At 35.9% G+C, this 19,471-nt stretch overlaps 1 protein-coding gene across 2 annotated transcripts in view; it reads left to right on the plus strand.

Annotated features, from left to right (window-relative positions):
- LOC139114101 (guanine nucleotide-binding protein-like 1) overlaps nt 1–19,471 on the plus strand; it is a 36,658-nt gene that overhangs the window by 7,897 nt on the left and 9,290 nt on the right. For both annotated transcript variants that reach the window (XM_070675623.1, XM_070675624.1), the window contains exons 2-4: nt 723–870; nt 4,740–4,827; nt 13,125–13,322. In XM_070675623.1, the coding sequence (XP_070531724.1) occupies nt 723–870; nt 4,740–4,827; nt 13,125–13,322 (434 nt within the window). The remainder of the gene's footprint in view (nt 1–722; nt 871–4,739; nt 4,828–13,124; nt 13,323–19,471) is intronic.

Genomic DNA, 19,471 nt, shown 5'->3' on the forward strand with positions numbered 1-19,471 from the left:
AAATTTCTGGCCAAATCGACCCACTTTGTGTCGTGATTCGCCAAATTCAGACGTCACAACAACGTGTTGGCTGTCAACTAAGTCCGAACACGTATGAAGTCTCATTCAAAATCCCGTGCCCGCGAAAACCGACACAGTGTAGGGCGTCACCAGTGGCAGTACTAAAAATATTTGGAATGCGGAAGTAAGAATTTGCCGGGATCAAAAAAAAAAAAAAAATTTCCAAATATGCCAAAGTAGAAGCGGCGATTCGATGAACAATTTATTTTTCTTCCTGGCCTAAATGGATTTCTTTTTCAGCTTTCGATAGGAAAGTCAGTGTAAAATTTTTGACTGTAATGACATTATTCTGAAGACGAGACAAGGTTTTGTACTGCCTAATTTTCTTTTCTTGCGTCGTCTCTGTTATTTCAGTATTAGCCTCTAGCAGAGAGAATTATACTAGTGTTTGCGAGTTCAAGTCATGCTTAAATGTTCTAATACGTGTGAATTACATGTACATGACTCTGCAAGTGTAAGCTGCTTAGATAGAAGCCTGAAGTATCAACATGTCTTGTTGGTGAAACGATCTTTCCCCGCAGCAGCACAGTCACATTGCCACTTACATTGGTACTGTGGATACCTTATCAGGGAAATCGCATTGACAGGGTTAAAACCTGAAGTTTAATCTCCCCTATCAATCAGCTGTCTGATGATTCTTAACTGATTCCCTTTTTTCACAGCACAGCCTCACCGCTCCCGTGTGCAATCCAAAGAAGAAAGCAGTGAAGATTTTGAATCCACTTCCGATGGAGAAAATGCTGAACTTGTTAAAATCAACCAACAGCCAGGGTGCAGGAAAGGCCTTGACAAGAAGTATGACCCAAACAGGTAAATTTCATTCAGTTTATTAAAAACCCTTTGAGTGCTACTATAGACTATAGTCTATAGAAGCTATTGGGATGGGTATCCGTCCGGCGTCCGTCGTCAGTCTGTATGTATGTATGTATGTATGTATGTATGTCCGTTTGTGAGGCGTCCGTCCACTCAAATATCTTGAGAACCGCAGTACTTACTGATTTGATATTTATTGTGTAGATGAAAAATACGATTTTGAGAAACTATTTTTTTTAATTTTTTGATATTGTTGAAAATAGGCAAATTAATGCCAAAAAAGGTGTTTTTGGTAAAAAATCTTCTTCTTCATAACCGCTGGTCAGACAGCTTTGTTATTTGGTATACAGGTCCCTAGGGGTAACCCAACTTAGACTTGTCCAAATTGTGATGAAATATGCAAATCTGAATTTTTAAGGAATTTTTTTGTCATTTTGGTCAAAATTTGACTTACATTGTATGTAATTCTTGTACTGTATAAACCCTATCAATTCACCCAGAAAAAAATAATTAATATGATTTTAAATAATTAAATTAATTAGGAAATCATCAAAGCCAAAATAATTTTAGTGTAGAATTATCAGAAAGTTCAACTTTTTTTGACAGTTCATAGTGAAATGCTTACCATCTTGGAGGATTAAAACATGTAAAGGCAACTTTCCTGAATCCCAACTTTGACATATTCTGAACCGTCATTTATTGTGCCCTGTATGTTATCTAAAAGAAATTGCTCAAAATAGTCAATAGAGATAGAGATAGAGATAGAGAAAGTTCTAATTTCCATTTATGGTTGACTTGGTAAGGATAAAATAAAATTACTTCTTGAGGAAAAAATAGAGTGGTCAATTAAAAGAGTGGTCAAAGTGATAGGGTTTTTATGGTAAAGCTGGGCTGTATAAAGATTCCTCATGTGCTATTTATAGCAATTATGCAATCTGTGTAAACAGTGCAATGAAAGTGTAACATGATTCCTTATAATGCTTTTGATGACCTTGAACTTCTTAAGTTTCAAACCTTTGTCTCTTCAGTGTGCTTTCTCTGAGTATGTCTCAACTTATTAAACAGAACTCACAATGTTAATCAAAGATATCCACCTTCTTCATCAATACATGTGTCACAAAAGGTTATTCTCTACATAACTCAACAGAGCTCTGTCAACTGTTGAGTTGCTTGTTCTTTCAAAACCGCTGGTCAGACAGCTTTAATATTTAGTTTACTTGTCCGTAGGATGACCTTAGTGAGATAATTTCATACAGTAAGGAAATACTTAATTTTGTATCCATGTCTATAGTAGCTTCAGGGACTTTGGCCCTATGTTTAAAACCATTTGAGTGCCAAAGTAAATTTTTGTCGCCTTTATCGTACATATACACAAGTAAAACTAATTTTTGCTAGAATTTCGATAAAAATCTACAGCCAATGAAATATGATGTCCATTTGGTCCAGAATTAGAAAAAAATTGCAGAAAAATTCATAAAATTGATAAACTGTTGCACTGAAATTTTGGTGGGAAAAAATACAGCACTCACAGGGTTAATTAATATAACCTAATCACATAAATTTCATTCAGTTCAGTAAGTACGACCCACACTGGTATATTTCATTCAGTTTAATATAAACATTACTGTAGCTGTGGTGACATTTTCTGAATTTCATGATATGGCTAGCAACCGATCTACTGTACTAAACTCTGTGTGACCAGGCTATGAACACCATTAATAGCTTTTAATGCAGCCATCGAACATTTGAGGTTCTGACTTCAGCAATTGTGATAATGTTGAAAGGCTGCCAAGTAATTCCAGGTCACAATACTTGTGTTAGTCATCGCTGCATGGGTCATCTTTGTGTGTTTACCTAGTGTCTGCATCTTTATATAGTGTAATTTTCGTGGAGTACAAATATGTATTTGCTGAAGTGTGTACAGTGCATAAGTACAGTTTACTTGAAAAATATGAAATATTGAACAGAGCTCTGGATTATGACATCTCAATCCTACCCATTCTTTGGACATTTTCATTTGAAACTAGCTTTCTTCTTTTTCTGCCTGTGCTTAAGAAGATATTTCAGTAAAGTTAAAGTACTATCACTTGATTATATAATTTTCTGAAAAAAATTGCAACTGCTGTCAATGGTATATTTTTTAGATATATTATAAGTATCAAAGAGTGAATTGTACTGTTTCTTTTAACATTCCTAGTCTATATTTAACTCAGAATGATGGACTCCGTATCAATTTTTAAGGACCATGCATACTCAAGGGAACATTGCAAAATCAGAAGCATTGACTAGTAGTACTATGTACATAACATTCCAAGCTTTCAGTGCCGTTGTTTAAATTTATAGCCATTGCTCCAGTAGCAAGGCAGCCATATATCTAATTTCAAGGTAGAAAGATTTGAAGAGAGAGACTTAGTGTATAATCTGTGAGCTGTGAAGTAAAATTTTCATCAGGACATGTTCCGGACTTGTGATGAAGGTGTTGTGTGAAAACCAAACAGTGGAAACATGGTGATCAGAGATGTGAGAATGTGCCTCGGGGACAGATATTCGGATTCTCAAACTCTTACAATTCTTTTCTGATATACCACTTGTGGGGGTTCATTTTAAAGCTCTTGGTTAAGAAAACTTTTCACTGGCTAAGTTTTTGCGAGTTTTGAAAATTTTATTTTTCTCTGTAGAGTTAACACAGGGATGGCGACCATTTTGAATTTCAAATATCGGTAAATCTTGGGTTATTTGTTTCTCTAGTACCAAAATTTGCACAGTGACCTCTGATTTTTATTCTTGATTTTGAAAGAGAATGGTTGAAAGATTGCTTAAGGAAAATTTCAGCAAAAGTTTAACCCTTTGAACCCGGCTCGGACATAAAAGTCCGCATGACGTCATCGGGTACCAGGGTGCAAAGGGTTAAGTCTTTCACTTTCGAGGCGCATACTACCTTAACAGGGGTGATGTTGAAGTTCATGTAATGAAAATAGATGCAGCAGTGCATTTGCTCTATTTTGGTAGTAATTTCTTTCTGTCAGGTTCTCTACATTACATATAGTGAAATGTACTCGTGAATCGAAGATGACAGAATGGCCACTAGACTCGTGCCACTGCAATTAGTGTCAGTAATCAAGCAGTCTATGTGTTTTTCTCAACTCTGAAGTTGCTTTGCCATGTACCTGTGAACCCACTTTTTGCTAGAAATCATAATTACAGATTATCTGAATATGGTTGGGTTTTTTGCAGAGCAGATTTGAAGTGTTTCTAATTGATGCAATACTGCCATAGATGTACATGTAGCATATCACATGAACGCGTTCATGGCTATTCATTCATCGTGATGGCTGGTTGAACTATGTATTAAATTGTGCGGTTTCACTGAAAATCCAGTGCATATCGGTTCATGCTGTCTAATACTGCTTGACATTGATGCAAATGCTATACTGCTTGACATTGATGCAAATGCTGATGACAGTAAATTAATACCATATGTGTCACAGGTGAATTGTAAAACAAGGTTGATTAATTCTGGCTTATTCATGATATCAATGCTCTTTTTCATTTGCTCAGATGAAACGAAAAACAGTGTTGCCAAGACTTTAATAGCATGTGTGTTCTCGCACTGGTACTGAAAATGCATGTATTCCCATATTTCCTATAGACTTGATTTCAACCATATACATGTACCAGTCTAATATATTCTTGCATTGGAATTGAAAATACGTGTGTAGTGTATTCCCTGTAGACATGATTCAACCATATACCAGTGTAAACACCATTTCATCTGATCACCAACGGAACTTTAGACGTGCCAACTGCAAGGAGTCTAACATGTGTATAGAAATTCATGTGTCGCATTCTCTGGCATTCACTTGCAGGTACCGACTCCACTTTGAGAGAGAATCTAAGACTGAGATCGCCGAGAGGAAGAAGAAGGCAATTGAACCTTTCCAGACGCTGCCTGAGGTAATAACTGCACACATTGATTTTACCCATCACTCATCCATTCAGTCTGGATAGATCAATGCCGGTGATGAAAAATAACAATGAGAATTTCGTACTCACTGTAGACAAACCAAACTAAATCATGTTTAGTGAGTGTAATTTACCATGATGAGTCAGTTTAGGAGGGGGAACTAGTATTTTTTCACAGTCTGCCCCCGGGGATACACATATTTAGTTTGTAACCAGATAGTGTTGCCTGCTTGTGTGTGCAGTAACATTGAATCACCTTGCGTGGAGTCATGTGCATTCGCTGTACATCAGAGGAGACAAGGTGTATTGATATTTTACTGGAATTTCATAACTGCCAGTCAGATTTATCTCAAAAGAGTGAACATACACATATACTTAGAAACCGTTGCCGTCTGTAGGTTCTCTGCAAACATCTGTTCATCTAGTAAACTGGCAGGAAGAGAGATGAAGTTGTGATGGCCAATGGGAAATAAGCCACAGAAGCCCATGTCACAAATAGCGTTGATCGCAACTTCAGGTTTGTTAGTAAATATACAGCTGCACGCGTGTGAGATCAGACAATGCTACCTAAAATTCAGACAAGTTTTGTTGTTGCACATGCAACTGTTGTTGCAGCTTGTATTCTGAGCCATAAATTCATACGAATTAGTGTGACTTTTAGTATCCATTGTAACACTAGCAGAATGTATGTTTGTGGTTTATTTGGAAAATGCAGACAAATATTTATCGTGCGTATTGATGAGAGAATAAAATGACTTCATTTGCGTTCAGCGCTATTTGGCTTCTTCAAGAATTAGGTCACCTGTATTTCCAGCAACCAATCATTTGCTGGTCCATTTCATGCAAAACAAGTATTGTGCTGCTGAATATCCGAAAAGTAAACTTGGCTGACACGACTATTTTATCAATTATGGATCCATGCAAAAGAAACAAAAAAAAAAAAAAAAAAAAAAAAAAACAAAAAAATTACAGTGACTGAGTAACACTGCAATGTATTAAATAAATTTGAAAGAAATTACAATATAAGGGAACAGAACAAAAAGGCCAAATCATACAACACACTGTGATTTTGTTGCAGCTTATACAGCGTCGAAATAGTTTCTTTCTTCAGTATTTGAAATAGTGAAAGTAATTTGTCTCATGGGTAGTGTGTGAATTTGTGAATGAAGACAGTCAGTCAGCATTATTTCTTGTCAAGCCAACGGTATTATCTTGTCATCTTATGAAATTCTCTGTTCACTGTACGTGTGCGATGGTGATAAGTAGCTGTGAGGTTGAAAAGTTGACCTGATTCATCATGTCTGTGATTTACTGTCATCGCTGTCAGGTAAATTGGTCAGAAAGCTAGAATTAGGATTTTCTCACTGAAGAAAGGCAGTAGTCGGAAAAGAAATTTAGCAGTGGAGATAACAGTGAATATTCAAGTGTATAATCGCAGGTTATTTTGTTCGCTGTCAAAGATCAGTAAGGTAAAGATAGTAAGACACTTTTTAGTCCCCACGGACACCGTCCGGGGGGACTTATAGGTTTGGTCATGTCCGTGTGTGCGTGTGTCTGTGCGTGCGTCCGTGCGTCAGTGCGTGCATCCGTGCGTCCGTCCGTCCGTTCACGCAGATATCTCAGAGATGCCTGGAGCGATTTCATTCAAACTTGGTACAAGGATTACTTCATATGTCATACAGATGCACGTCAATTTGTTTTGTGATACGATCCAATATGGCTGCCAGGCGGCCATTTTATTACGATTTTTTCATGTACAGAGCCATAACTCAGGCATGTTTCAACCGATTTTATTCAAAGTTGGTACAAGGACATTGACCTATGTCAAACAGATGCACGTCAATTTGTTTTGTGATACGATCCAATATGGCCGCCAGGCGGCCATTTTGTTACAATTTTTTTCATGTACAGAGCCATAACTCAGGCATATATCAACTGATTTTATTCAAACTTGGTACAAGGACATTGACCTATGTCATACATATGCACGTCAATTTGTTTTGTGATATGATCCAATATGGCCGCCAGGCGGCCATTTTATTACGATTTTTTCATGTACAGAGCCATTACTCAGGCATGTTTCAACCAATTTTATTCAAAGTTGGTACAAGGACATTGACCAATGTCATGGCTATGCACATCAATTTGTTTTATGATACGATCCAATATGGCCGCCGTGCGGCCATTTTGTTATGATTTTTTCATGTACAGAGCCATAACTCCGGCATATCTCAACCGATTTTATTCAAAGTTGGTACAAGGACATTGACCTATGTCATACACATGCACATTGATTTGTTTTGTGATATGATCCAATATGGCTGCCGTGTGCCATTTTGTTATGTTTTTTCATGTCCAGCACCATAACTCAGACATGTATCAAACGAATTTTTTAAAAGTTGGTACAAGGAGATTGACCAACGTCATACATATGCACGTCAATTTGTTTTGTGATACAATCCAATATGGCTGCCGTGTGGCCATTTATTACGATTTTTTCATGTCCTGAATGGTAACTCAGACATGTATCAAGCGAATTTATTCAAAAGTATTTTTATCACAGACCTAATGAAGAAGACATCTATCCTCTCTGAGGACCTGTAATCAAAGTACCCATTAACAAGTGGGGACTGTGTCATCAATGATGACTTGTTTATGAATAATTCTGTATTGAGTGAAAGCATTTCATTGTTTTGCCATCTTGCTTCAAACTTCCAATTGCCATGACACATATTTTGATCTTCCCAATTTGTAACTGAAAACATAACTACAAGATACGCAACCATGAAAATAAGTTATTCAACTGGAATACTGTGAAAACATTTAAAGATACTGCGCTATAAGCAATACAGTGCAAATTATCCAGGGCCACATTACAAAACAGTGCATGTCTCAGAACCAAAAACTGAAATGAAATGGTACAGCTACCATATACGCTAAAACTGCCCCATATGTTGGCACTGCGTGATTGAATCAGTCATCTACCAAGCCACCATTCCAACCCCGATGATAAACTGGATCAAACTTACTGCTAGTAGTAGTACAATACCTTAAAAACCAGATTCAACAACCACAAAACCTCCTTCAAGAACCCAGCCAAAAAGAGAAACACAGAACTTAGTAAATGTAAGAAAGGAAGTTGCTGTGAATAGTGACAATAGACCAATCAGATATAACCTTCCGAGCACGCTGCACATCAGCAGGAGACACTGCACCCTCTGTGATAGATTAGTGGAAAGCAATGCTTCAGGCAAAAAGTTGAAGATTGAGAGTGAGATACATTTGTGTCCTTTCCCAAGAGAGCAAGACATTGTTAATGTGGGAGCTTATAGTAATTTTTCATCAGACTTTAATTAGACCGGCTCTGTGTTGAATTTATGATTTATGTGTACAGTAGTTGGTTTAGTTTTGCCGATTCCAGACAAACAATGTGAACAGCAAATCTTTATTGATACTGACAACGCCGAGCCTTTTTGCGGCTAATTTTCAGAATCTCCTTGACAACAGAAATTTCTGACATTATGCCACTGGATGTAAACTATTTGCTCCCTGAAATCCACTCTCTGAGTTCGCCTATGCCCTAGTACATATATTGACTTGCCAAGTACATATATTGACTTGCCAAATACAAATTACCCACAATTCTGTGTGATTCAAGCAGTGGAGGTTACTTTTGAAATGATTTTGTTCTGCTCTGAATAAGCAGTAATGTGAAGCTTCAGTAATTGTTTAATTTTATCACGGAAAGGTACATTTTATATTACAGTGAGAATTTCAAAATAACTGTTAAATAAATAACTATAAAATCACAATATGTTAGGATTACAAATACTATACCTTTGGAAGCAAGGGAGAACAAACTGAAGTAGTCATTCTATTCATAAGAAAATCTACCATATGAATATCTTTTGTTAGTTCCGTTGGTAAAAAATTCAATATCCTTTTGTTCCTTGAGACAGGTGCACTGCAACTGGTCTCTTTACTCTCTAAGACTTGTATATTATTCTCCATGGCTGAGAATACAGCTGATGAAAAATTTGACAAAAAAATGGTATCTCCTTTCTTAGTCAAACATAATTTTCAAATTCCTTTAGAATGAGAATTTAGAAGAATGACGTGCATAAAGGGAGTTGTCAGAATTTTGAAACCAGTTCGTAAATTTGTGTACACCTGGGAGACCTGCTGGATATCATTGAGGAGTCTCCAAGGATACAAATGGCAATGACTCCTGGGATGTCTCAAGTGCTTTGTGTGTGTGTTAGTATTGAAAACTTGGAAATGATGGTGACACATCTTTTACCTTGAAATCTAAGATACATCTGAATAGCCTGAATAAGTGGGTTTTAGTCCCAAAAGCAGACTGCCATGTACCTGATTTTAAGGGGCTTAATGGTCTCCTGATGCAAGAGCCTGCAAACCTGTATATACAGACAGTCTTTTCATTGCATGCCCATATTTGTAGATGGCCAAAGTAGTCGAAAGTTTAGAGAGAACAAAATGTACGACGGCCAAAGTTCTCATGTTGTGAAAATGCATTAATGTAAATTAAACCATACTGCATTGATTTTGACCCCATTTTGAAAACAATGTCCGGCAGTGAAAGGGATAAGTGAGTATGGTGCGAACTTTAGTCAGTCGGCAAATAATGAGGCCCACCCACCCAACCTATGTTTCTGAAAAACAGTAGGGGAATGTGCAAACATCTAGAGGTTCAAATGTTAGATGAGACCGTGGGAACTGTATTCAGTCAGCAAATAATGTAATCATCATCGTCTGTGGATATGGATTGATGACATATCACTTTAAGAAATAAAAGTGCATTCAACAATAATATTTAACGATTTATGACTCAGGAAAAGTATCAGAAGCACTCATACATATTTTCATACAGACATACCGGTATTTCATGTGATGAATAAAATGAAGTGTTAACGTCACTGAAGAAATTTTTCTTTCATTGCTATCAAAAGAAGCCTGATTCAATTTCATTGATTCTGTATGCTTGACGCGTCATTCTAAAATATATTTGTGTATATAGAACCAAGCTTGCCTTAAGGCAACATTGCCTTACAATGATATTATTCCAGTTCTGTTAGTTTATGATTTACGATATACATGTATGTATTCGATGTGAGAGATGATATATTCCTGCCAGTTTAAATGTAAGAATCCAAGACAGCCATAACCCTAAGAGTTGCTAATGTGGTACACACATGTCTGTAAAAAGAAGCCCGTAATGCGGTGAATTTTTATGTATATCATCATCTGCAATCGGGAAGAGAAATCTGAGTTAAAATCTAGACCAGGGTCAAAGTCATGAATACTGGTAATGCAAGTACTATGAGAAAAAAACTGTCCTAGGTCTTTGCTTAAGGTAAAAAAATTAGAATCAAAATGCCAGATATATGTATTTGATGTCTAGATATTTTCTCATCAGCAAGACTACTGGCTTGAGAAGACCCAGAAATCAAGTTGTGAAATATTTGTATAATGGCACCTTTCACAACACTTATTTTGTGAATCAGGGCAGACAAAATCCATTAGCCATACTTTGCATACATCCATGAATACCATGACTTATAAATTCCCCCTGAAAACTGAGATTTATTTTTCGTTGTGTTTGTTTCCAAATATCCTGGCATTCTGTGTGTGATCTGGGTATCATTACTTGCCTCATTCTTAAGGCTAGATCAAATACCGCCAAGGAAATAAAATACAAATTACCGTATTCATGCCACTGAACTGATTCATATCCATAGATTTGACCCTAAGTGACCTGAACCTCATTAAACAGTCATGACCTTTGCCATGGCCTACAAGACATCCTCACTGATTTCACAAATGAATAAACACAGTGTTATTGATAGTGTTTAGATTTGAACTGAGAAGTTTCTATATTTCTGTAATTGGCGAAGCTTGAAGGGTATGATAAACTGCAATTGTGTCATGAACATGTAATCATGAAGGTGCTGTAAAGAAGGAATTTTAGTGATGATTTAAATTACTAATTGATAATGCTAAACTTTAAGAACTTTGTAGATAGTTTGTTTTTAGGAATTTTTGAGGATACAATATTTATGTTGAACTCTCTACTGTATGTGGTATTTTGGTATGAATGATAAAAATTTAGTGAAAGATACCACTTTATTAGCTCCGCTGTCAGCGACGCGGAGCTTATCAAATAGGTTGATATCCGTCGTCGTCCGTCGTCGTCCGTCGTCCGGCGTCCGGCGTCCGGCGTCCTTGTCCGTCAACAATTGCCTTCTCCTCTGAAACACAAGTCCAATTGCTTTGAAATTTTATATGCAGTTCACTTGGGGTGACCTTACTTCAGTTTGTTCAAATCATGGTGATATTTGCATATTTGATTTTTTGGGGCATTTTTTTTGTGTTTTTGGTAAAAAATCTTCTTCTCTGAAACCGCTCGTTCGATTGCTTTGAAATTTGATATGCAGTTTGCTTAGGGTGACTTAAATCAGATTTGTTCAAATGGTGGTGAAATTTGCATATTTGTATTTTTAAGGCAATTTTTGTCATTTTTGGTAAAAAAATCTTAAAAATCTTCTTCTTCATAACTACTGGTCAGATAGCTTTTATATTTGGTACATATGTCCCTAGGGATGATCTATTTCAGATTTGTTCAAATTGTACAGAAATATGCAAATTTGCATTTTTAAGGCATTTTTGCCATTTTGGTCAAAAAATGTATTTCTCAAAAATACTGGTCTGATAGTTTTGAAATTTGGTATACAGGTTTCTATAGATGAACTAAGTAATATATATTGAATTTCTGATGAAATCTGTAATTTTGTATTTTTGGGGCAATTTTTGCCATTTTTGGTCAAAAAATGTGTATTTCCAAAACTACTCATCTGATAGCTTTGAAATTTGGTATAGAGGTTTCTACAGATGAACTAAATGATATTTATGGAAATAATGATGAAATCTGCAATTTTGTAATTTTGGGGCAATTTTTGCCATTTTTGGTCAAAAAATGTGTTTCTCAAAAGGTACTGGTCTGATAGCTTTGAAATTTGGTATACAGGTTTCTACAGATAAGCTTAGTAATATATATTGAATTTCTGATGAAATCTGTAATTTTGTATTTTTGGGGCAATTTTTGCCATTTTTTGGTCAAAAAATGTGTATTTCCAAAACTACTCATCTGATAGCTTTGAAATTTGGTATACAGGTTTCCATAGATGAACTAAATGATATTTATTGAAATAATGATGACATCTGCAATTTTGAATTTTGGGGCAATTTTTCCCATTTTTGTCAAAAAATGCGTTTCTCAAAAAGTACTGGTCTAACAGCTTTGAAATTTGGTATAACTAAGTGTGATATTTTGAAATTATGATGAAATCTGCAATTTTTTTGGGGGGCAATTGTTGCCATTTTTGGTCAGAATATTTTATTCTCAAAAAACTACTCATCAAATAGCTTTGGTTGACATGTTCTTAGGGATGATCGGATGTGATATATTCAAAGTATGATGAAATCTTCAATTTTGTATTTTTGCAGCTTATTTTAGCCACTTTTTCTGGCCACTGCATTGAGTTATCAAAGATTTCCACCTTCTCATCAACATGTGTCAAAAATAGTTATTCTGTACATAAACACAGCGGAGCTATATCGGCCGCTAGGTCGCCTTGTTTATATTTTATTTGAAACTAGAGTGTATGTAGAAAATATTTTGTTTTGCATTATCTATTCTAATTCTTACTTGACAGGGGTTGAAAGACTGACATTCAATAAAGTGATTAACCCTTTGCACCCTGACCCCCTGGTACTCTATGACGTCATCGGACATTTCTGTCCGAGCCGGGTTCAAAGGGTTAAAATCACCATGATCAGCAAAATTGAAATGACTGTTTTTCAAAGTGTAAGATCCTTGCTGCCAAACTAAATTTTTGTTTTGTTATAGTATTGAAGGAACATAATGTGAAAATTTAACAAAAATTTGACCCAGCTTGAGCACAGTTAATTTTCTTTGAAGTGTTGAAAACAGGAGAAAAAGCCAAGAAATTGGGTAATTTGTGTAAATTTGCATAAATTTCGTCTTTCTCACCTAACTTACAGCTGCTTGTTATACTTAAAGGTTAAGCCAACCGGTATTTTAATCTTGGGTTAACAAATTAGTGAAAATTGGATGAATCTTTGCAAACAAAGTGCTTCTGAGCAAAATTAACTGCATCATGGGCAATGCAACCTCAAATGAGTACATGTAACGGTATGATTTACTACAGTATACCGGTATGGTTTATTCCATTATTGTTCTCTTGCAGGAAATGCTAGAAGTAGACATAGAAGATATTTACAAGCCTGGATCAGTGCTGGACATGCCGAAGAGACCACCATGGAATTATAGTCTGAGCAAGGATCAAGTAGAAAAAAGGGAAAATGCATATTTTATGGAATATCTGGAACATATTTATGACAAATACTCTCCAAAGGAACTCAGCTATTTTGAGCACAACTTGGAAGTAAGGAAACATGTTTGTGTTTTATGTTGTTGATGTTATGCTTTTATTGTACTGGGTGAGTTAAACATCCTACTCAATGTGTAGCGTACATATACACTGCATGTCATAGTTGACAATTCAAATTAATTGTCAAGAATAAGACATTGGACACTACATATGATATAGTTAGTATTGACAAATAAACTGATTGATTTCTTGGCAAGAGTTCCTTCAGGCCCCTTATACTTGGAAATCACTTTAATCACGGACTTTCCTTGGAAGAAGCACATCAAATAAAACTTGGAGGGGTTTAGAATTAGGTTAGGGTTAGTTTTAGGATATATATATATATATATATATATATATATATATATATATATATATATATATATATATATATATATATAGCATACTTAAAAGTGTTGTTTATCCTACTTAAGGTGAAGTACTACAAATTACGTCAAAATTAAGTTGTGGTGTCATTTTCTTGAAACTTTGCACAAATATTCTTGGAAGTTGTGCAAGTGCAAAAATGAAATAAAAAATGGGGGTCACCACGCTCGTTTCCATGGAAACGGACGTTAAAATGGCGTCATTAGAAATAAATAAAAATGATATAATTCGCTTAAACTAAAGAAAGCAATTATAAAACGCTTAGCAAATGAATTAATTTTAATAAATACCAAGATTTAAGATCCATATCTATCGAATGTATAGTTTTCATGATGTTTGTGAAGAAATTTTAACATAAGTATCGATTACAAAATGACGATATTGAAATTATATCACTACATAATTTTCGAACTTTCTTCCTGTCGCTTTGAATGGTGTCATTTTGACCAAACTTGGCGAATAAAACTCTGACATAATACCATTTAGTTTACCACTTTTAATAAAAAGGTGTCACCCCTCTACTTTTTTACAATATCTCCAGGTGAATGGGTAATTTGCGCCATATAAATGGGAGAGAAATGTTAATTTTTCGCTCATATTGAATAAAAAACAGCTTCCTAGGGGGTCAAAATATGACAAGGTTATAGGTCACATGTATTTCTAAGACACTGGGTCAAAAAATTAGGTAAAAGCGCAATTTCAACAATGACAGGTGATGTTAAATATATGCGCTACAAAATAACCCATTTGCGGCAGGCTGGAGTTAATCTGCGCAGAAGAAACGTTCTAAAAGCGTTGGCGCGTCCGAATTCGTCGCCCTTTACCTTAAGAAAAGAAAAGTGAGTAAAGTCAGAGGGGCTGTAAGGAACTCTTTCCATTTCTTTAATGTATTTTTGCTAGAACAAGAAAGTGTATTTCTAAAATAACAATTGAACACACAAATAAAGTACTTGGAAAATACAGGACAAAATTTTTAGCTTGTGAAGTTCTCTTTGCTCTTGTGTATCCTACCTAACCTTTTAAGTGCCAAGTCAATTTTTTGTCACCTTTGTAAAATATATTGCAGACAATTTTTTTTCAGTTCCGGACAATTTGTTTTCAGATTTTTGCAAAATTTCTATAAAAACTGTAGCTAATGAAAAGTTATGTCCCTTTGGTCCAAAATTATGAAAACAATTTCAAAAAAGTTCATAAAAATTGGTAAAATGTTTCTCTAAAATTTGGGTGGGAAAAATTACTCAAAGGTTTAAGGTAGAATGTGCCTTAAGAACAAATAATTGGGCTCTCAAATTTTTACAAAATTTTATGATCTACCATTTATGTGGGCAAAATTTTAAACTTTTGGAATAAATAAAATTTCCACTCTTATTTTTATAAATTGAAAATTTATTTGTTTGACAAAGAGTTAATTAGGGACTGCAGCCATTTTGAATATCAAATATTGGTAAATTTTAGGTAATTTGTTTCTCTGGTACCAAAAGTTGCATGGTGACCCCTGTTTTTTTATTCGTGATTTTGTAAAGTGAATGGTTGAAAGTTCCCTTGAGGAAAAGTTCATGCCTTTCACTTTCGAGGTGCATACTACATTAACCCTTTGAGTGTGTAATTTTTCCATCAAAATTTTAGTGCAACATTTCACCAATTTTTATGAACTTTTCTGTAAGTTTTTTCACAATTTTGGAACAAATGGATATCACATTTCATCCGCTACAGTTTTTTTAACAAAATTGTGACAAAAATCAGAAAGAAATTGACTGCGGAATATTTTATAAAGGTGATAAAAACTGACTTTGGCGCTCAAAGGCTTAAATAGACAAAAAGGCATGCCAGACATTCAAATTTATGGCACACCTACATGTAAGATCCCTTTATTTTGGCAAACACTCACAACTACTGTACTCCCATAGATACTTAAGCGTAATTTGAAACTTGATAAATACAACACCAGGTGGGTTAATGGGAGGAAAGGTGTCATTTTGTGATTACCAGCACTCTCAGTGGCATTAATAATTCTTCCTAATTGGTGTGGCAGACTCTTTAATTTGTCTGTCGTGACCACTTTGAACATCATTACATTTACAGAAGCCACCCCGATAATCTCTCCAGCAGAGGGCCATCTTACAATCATTAGTAATAGTAATACTTTGTCCTTTCCTTTGTTTTGGTGGCTGCAAATGAGACGGCAGTCCTGGATTTTTCATTGTCTCTGTAAAAATAGGTACATGACCTTGTACAGATACTAACCATGCCCAACATGTAGAATTTCTCTCATGGTTTCCAGCAGACAATTTAAAACATAATTTAAGATAGGTGATCTCATTTCCCCATTGGACAATCTTCAGTATACATACACAAAATTTGAGTGAGCATGCTTAATATGTCACAGGAAAAATATGAACCAAGTGAATTATCCAGCATAATTTAACCGGCAATGTTAGGATTAATTATTGTGTATCATTAGTCCCCCCTCCTCCACCCCACCTATGCAGTTCAACCCCTTATGATCTACTTTAGCCTTGGGGATAGTTCAATGAGAGTACATGTATGTCATACTTAGGAATTTCCTTGGAGCAAACAAGTGTGTACATGTACCTGTGCTCTTAGATTTCATAATATTTGGCTCTTTTCCATATGTCAGTATTTTCATCCAGTATCCATCGTGTTCAAGCCAGTGTTACAAAAAAATGACAAGAATAAGTTCCTTGTACCATTGAAATTGAATATACTATAGTTCACAGGAATTCATGAAATGACATCAGATTGATATCTCAAAAGCCAGCCAATTTTATTGCAAATATTTAACAAGAGAAACACAGTATTGATTGTTATTGAACATGCCATGTAAGTCGATAGGACAGGGACTGGTTTCCATTGGTGGTTCAATACTTCTGGTGTATGTACATGTACATGTAGGTCAAAATATAAATTTTGGATTGGGCCTTTTTACTGCAAATTTAGCCTTGATGCTCACATAAGAAGAACTTTCAGTTACAGTTAATCAGGAGTTTGTTGACTATTGTTCAAATATTGCACAATTGTTGTATTTTATCTCATGCCATTTTACTGACATTCAGAACTTCAGTTAGAGTACATTTTATGTATAATGTATGCAGAAGAGTTTTTGAAAATCAATAACAATGTCAAACATTGTACATTTATTAGGACTGACTACATCCATGGAAGTATCATAAATGTTTGAATACATGTGTTGAAGATTGATTCATATCAAAATAGGGCAGAGTACATATATGTATACATGAATGATATGTGTTTACAAAATATAGGGATTTATGTCCGAGTACATTGAACAACAGAGGTATTGTCCAAAACATGAACCATACAGGATAATACTCAGCATACGATGTACGAATACATGAATATTGTTATTTTGTAAATAACCTTTCACAGTAGAATTTTAAGTGAAAAGCTGAAAAATAGTATTCAGAACACCATATGTTACAGTGCTGAGAGTCACTCGATTGTGTGCAGGCTAAATACACTGTATGTGTCCACCACGCTAGCATGACATGAATATGCAGGAAAATCCCTCCACAACACACCGCTGTTATTGTGGTGTTATTGCTAAGCTGTTTTGTGAACCTCCAGTGCAGATCAGACAAAATCTTGCTCCAGTGTCTCATTTTGTCTTCAAGTTTTTGTAGCTGTCGTGATCATTTTGTTTAAAAATATCAGACTCTGATAAGTTTAAGTGAAGCAGGGAACGCTGCATGATGCAATCTCATAATTGTTACTGCCCCCCACAAAGACATCACGTTTTGGTATAGTATAACCAGATATGCTTAAGCAATAATGTACCCCCTCCCGGCCCATAATGGACGAAAGCAAACTTTGCCCGACATAATGTACGAGGCAAAGCCGAGAACATTATGGAGTGCAAAGTTTGCTTGAGTCCATTATGGGCCAGGAGGGGTACATTATTGTTATTATTAAATAGTTTTAGCTATGCCAGTGAATTTGTAGGTGTAGAAAACAACAAAAAAGGAAATTTAAACTGAGTTGGATGTCAGTGAGCGTCATGACTCTGCACACATCACATGCACTCCACACTGCACTGCACTGAACACGCACGTTCAGCACAAAAAATGACCAACACTTTCACGTTCAATTTTTATACAATGCAAGATCCGAGGTACATGAATATTCCGCATTGATTAAGGGTCATTAGCATAGAATTTTAATACCGAAACAATGCTCATTAGTGTAATCTGCATATTTGAATATCATTATACCTCGCATCTTGCACTAATAGTCAATTTTGAATTGAAAAAGATGTAGGCCTATTTTCGAAGGAAATGAAAAGGAACTGCATCCCTACCGTCTTTATCAAACTTGAAACATCACCTTTAATATCATGCCGTTCAAAAAGCGACACGGTGAAATGCCAGAGATGAAGAAAACCGAATGTTCATGCATCGACATCAGCATGATCAGCGAGCTGCATGCCATGGTATCAGCTGATCAATACGATCATTATTATGTCGCTGGTAGTACAGCATTCATTGCAAACGATATCAACAGAGTCCAACATTGTTATTCTAATGTTTATATTTCAATAATAATGGTGTCTATAAATTTAATTTTCAATGGCTTCTTGAGAAGAGCTATTTTATTTCGGCGAACGAGAAAACTTGAGTCTTGACGTAAACGGGTGCTTGAAAGGTACAGTTGACGAACATATGGAGGGTTTCCGTATCGTCGCGATATCGAGAATGAAGGCAAGGTAAAACCACAGACGAGGAGAAAAAAACGATGAATGAAAGTTGTCTCCGATTACAGTCAGTGCATCAGAATTAGGTGCCCGAGATGTTAGATCAACGGAGAGTCCACGGTCGTCATGATTGTTGGTAGTACTGTAGCTGACCTTGGACCGAGACTTTGAATGGCTCCGTAGTAATTTCCAATAGACACTTCCGGTCAAGGTTGGTGACAGCAAGTTGCCGTTGTTGGCCCGTTTACGGCTGGTTCGAGTAGCCTTTCACGCTTGCATAGTTTACATTGCCACTGACATACATAATATGTCATGTGTCAGACCAAGTATCGTCTAGGAGTTTGCAAACGTACTGAGTTCTGTTTCACCTATACGGCAACGAAGCGAACCATGTTGTGAACAAACGTAGTAGTACACAACCAGCGTATCGGACGGGGACTGCATGCTGAGCGCCAGCCAGACAGACGACAAGTGCATGCGTGAGGACTCAAAAAATGTGATAAATCGTACAGTAAGACATTATTATCAATATTGTGCACCATTATCAAGATTTATAGTTTTGTGTATTACATGGTTTATCCGATACTTTCCCTCCTTTGAAATGCGCAGTCCTTTTTTCGTTTTCAAAAGAAAAACCTTGCTCGCTGTGGGGCAGCAATGCTGAATAATGGAATACATTATCAGTAATAATGTATGGATATGACGTCACAAATTCACTGGTATTGACAAAGCTATGATATAATAGGGTATATAGTGAAATTAGTAAAGTCAACATTTTCTGTGGCTAACTAGGAATTATCACAGCAACCATTAAAATTTCCTACACTCTAGCTTGTCAGTAAATGAAAGTGAAATCAAGGTTTAGGACTGCTTTGTGCCTTGCAAGTAAGGAAGAGAAACGTTGTGTCAATGGAGGTTTCTGTAGCTGTCTGCATTGATACTGTCTCAGTGTTCTTGCCAAGGTTGGTGAACATTGGAAAATGATATGGGAAGCATGGTGAACTGCCTTCCTCAAATCTGATTGCATTGATTTACCCCAGGGAATGCC

Source organism: Ptychodera flava, chromosome 16 (genome assembly GCF_041260155.1).
Source record: "Ptychodera flava strain L36383 chromosome 16, AS_Pfla_20210202, whole genome shotgun sequence".
Taxonomy (NCBI): domain Eukaryota; kingdom Metazoa; phylum Hemichordata; class Enteropneusta; family Ptychoderidae; genus Ptychodera; species Ptychodera flava.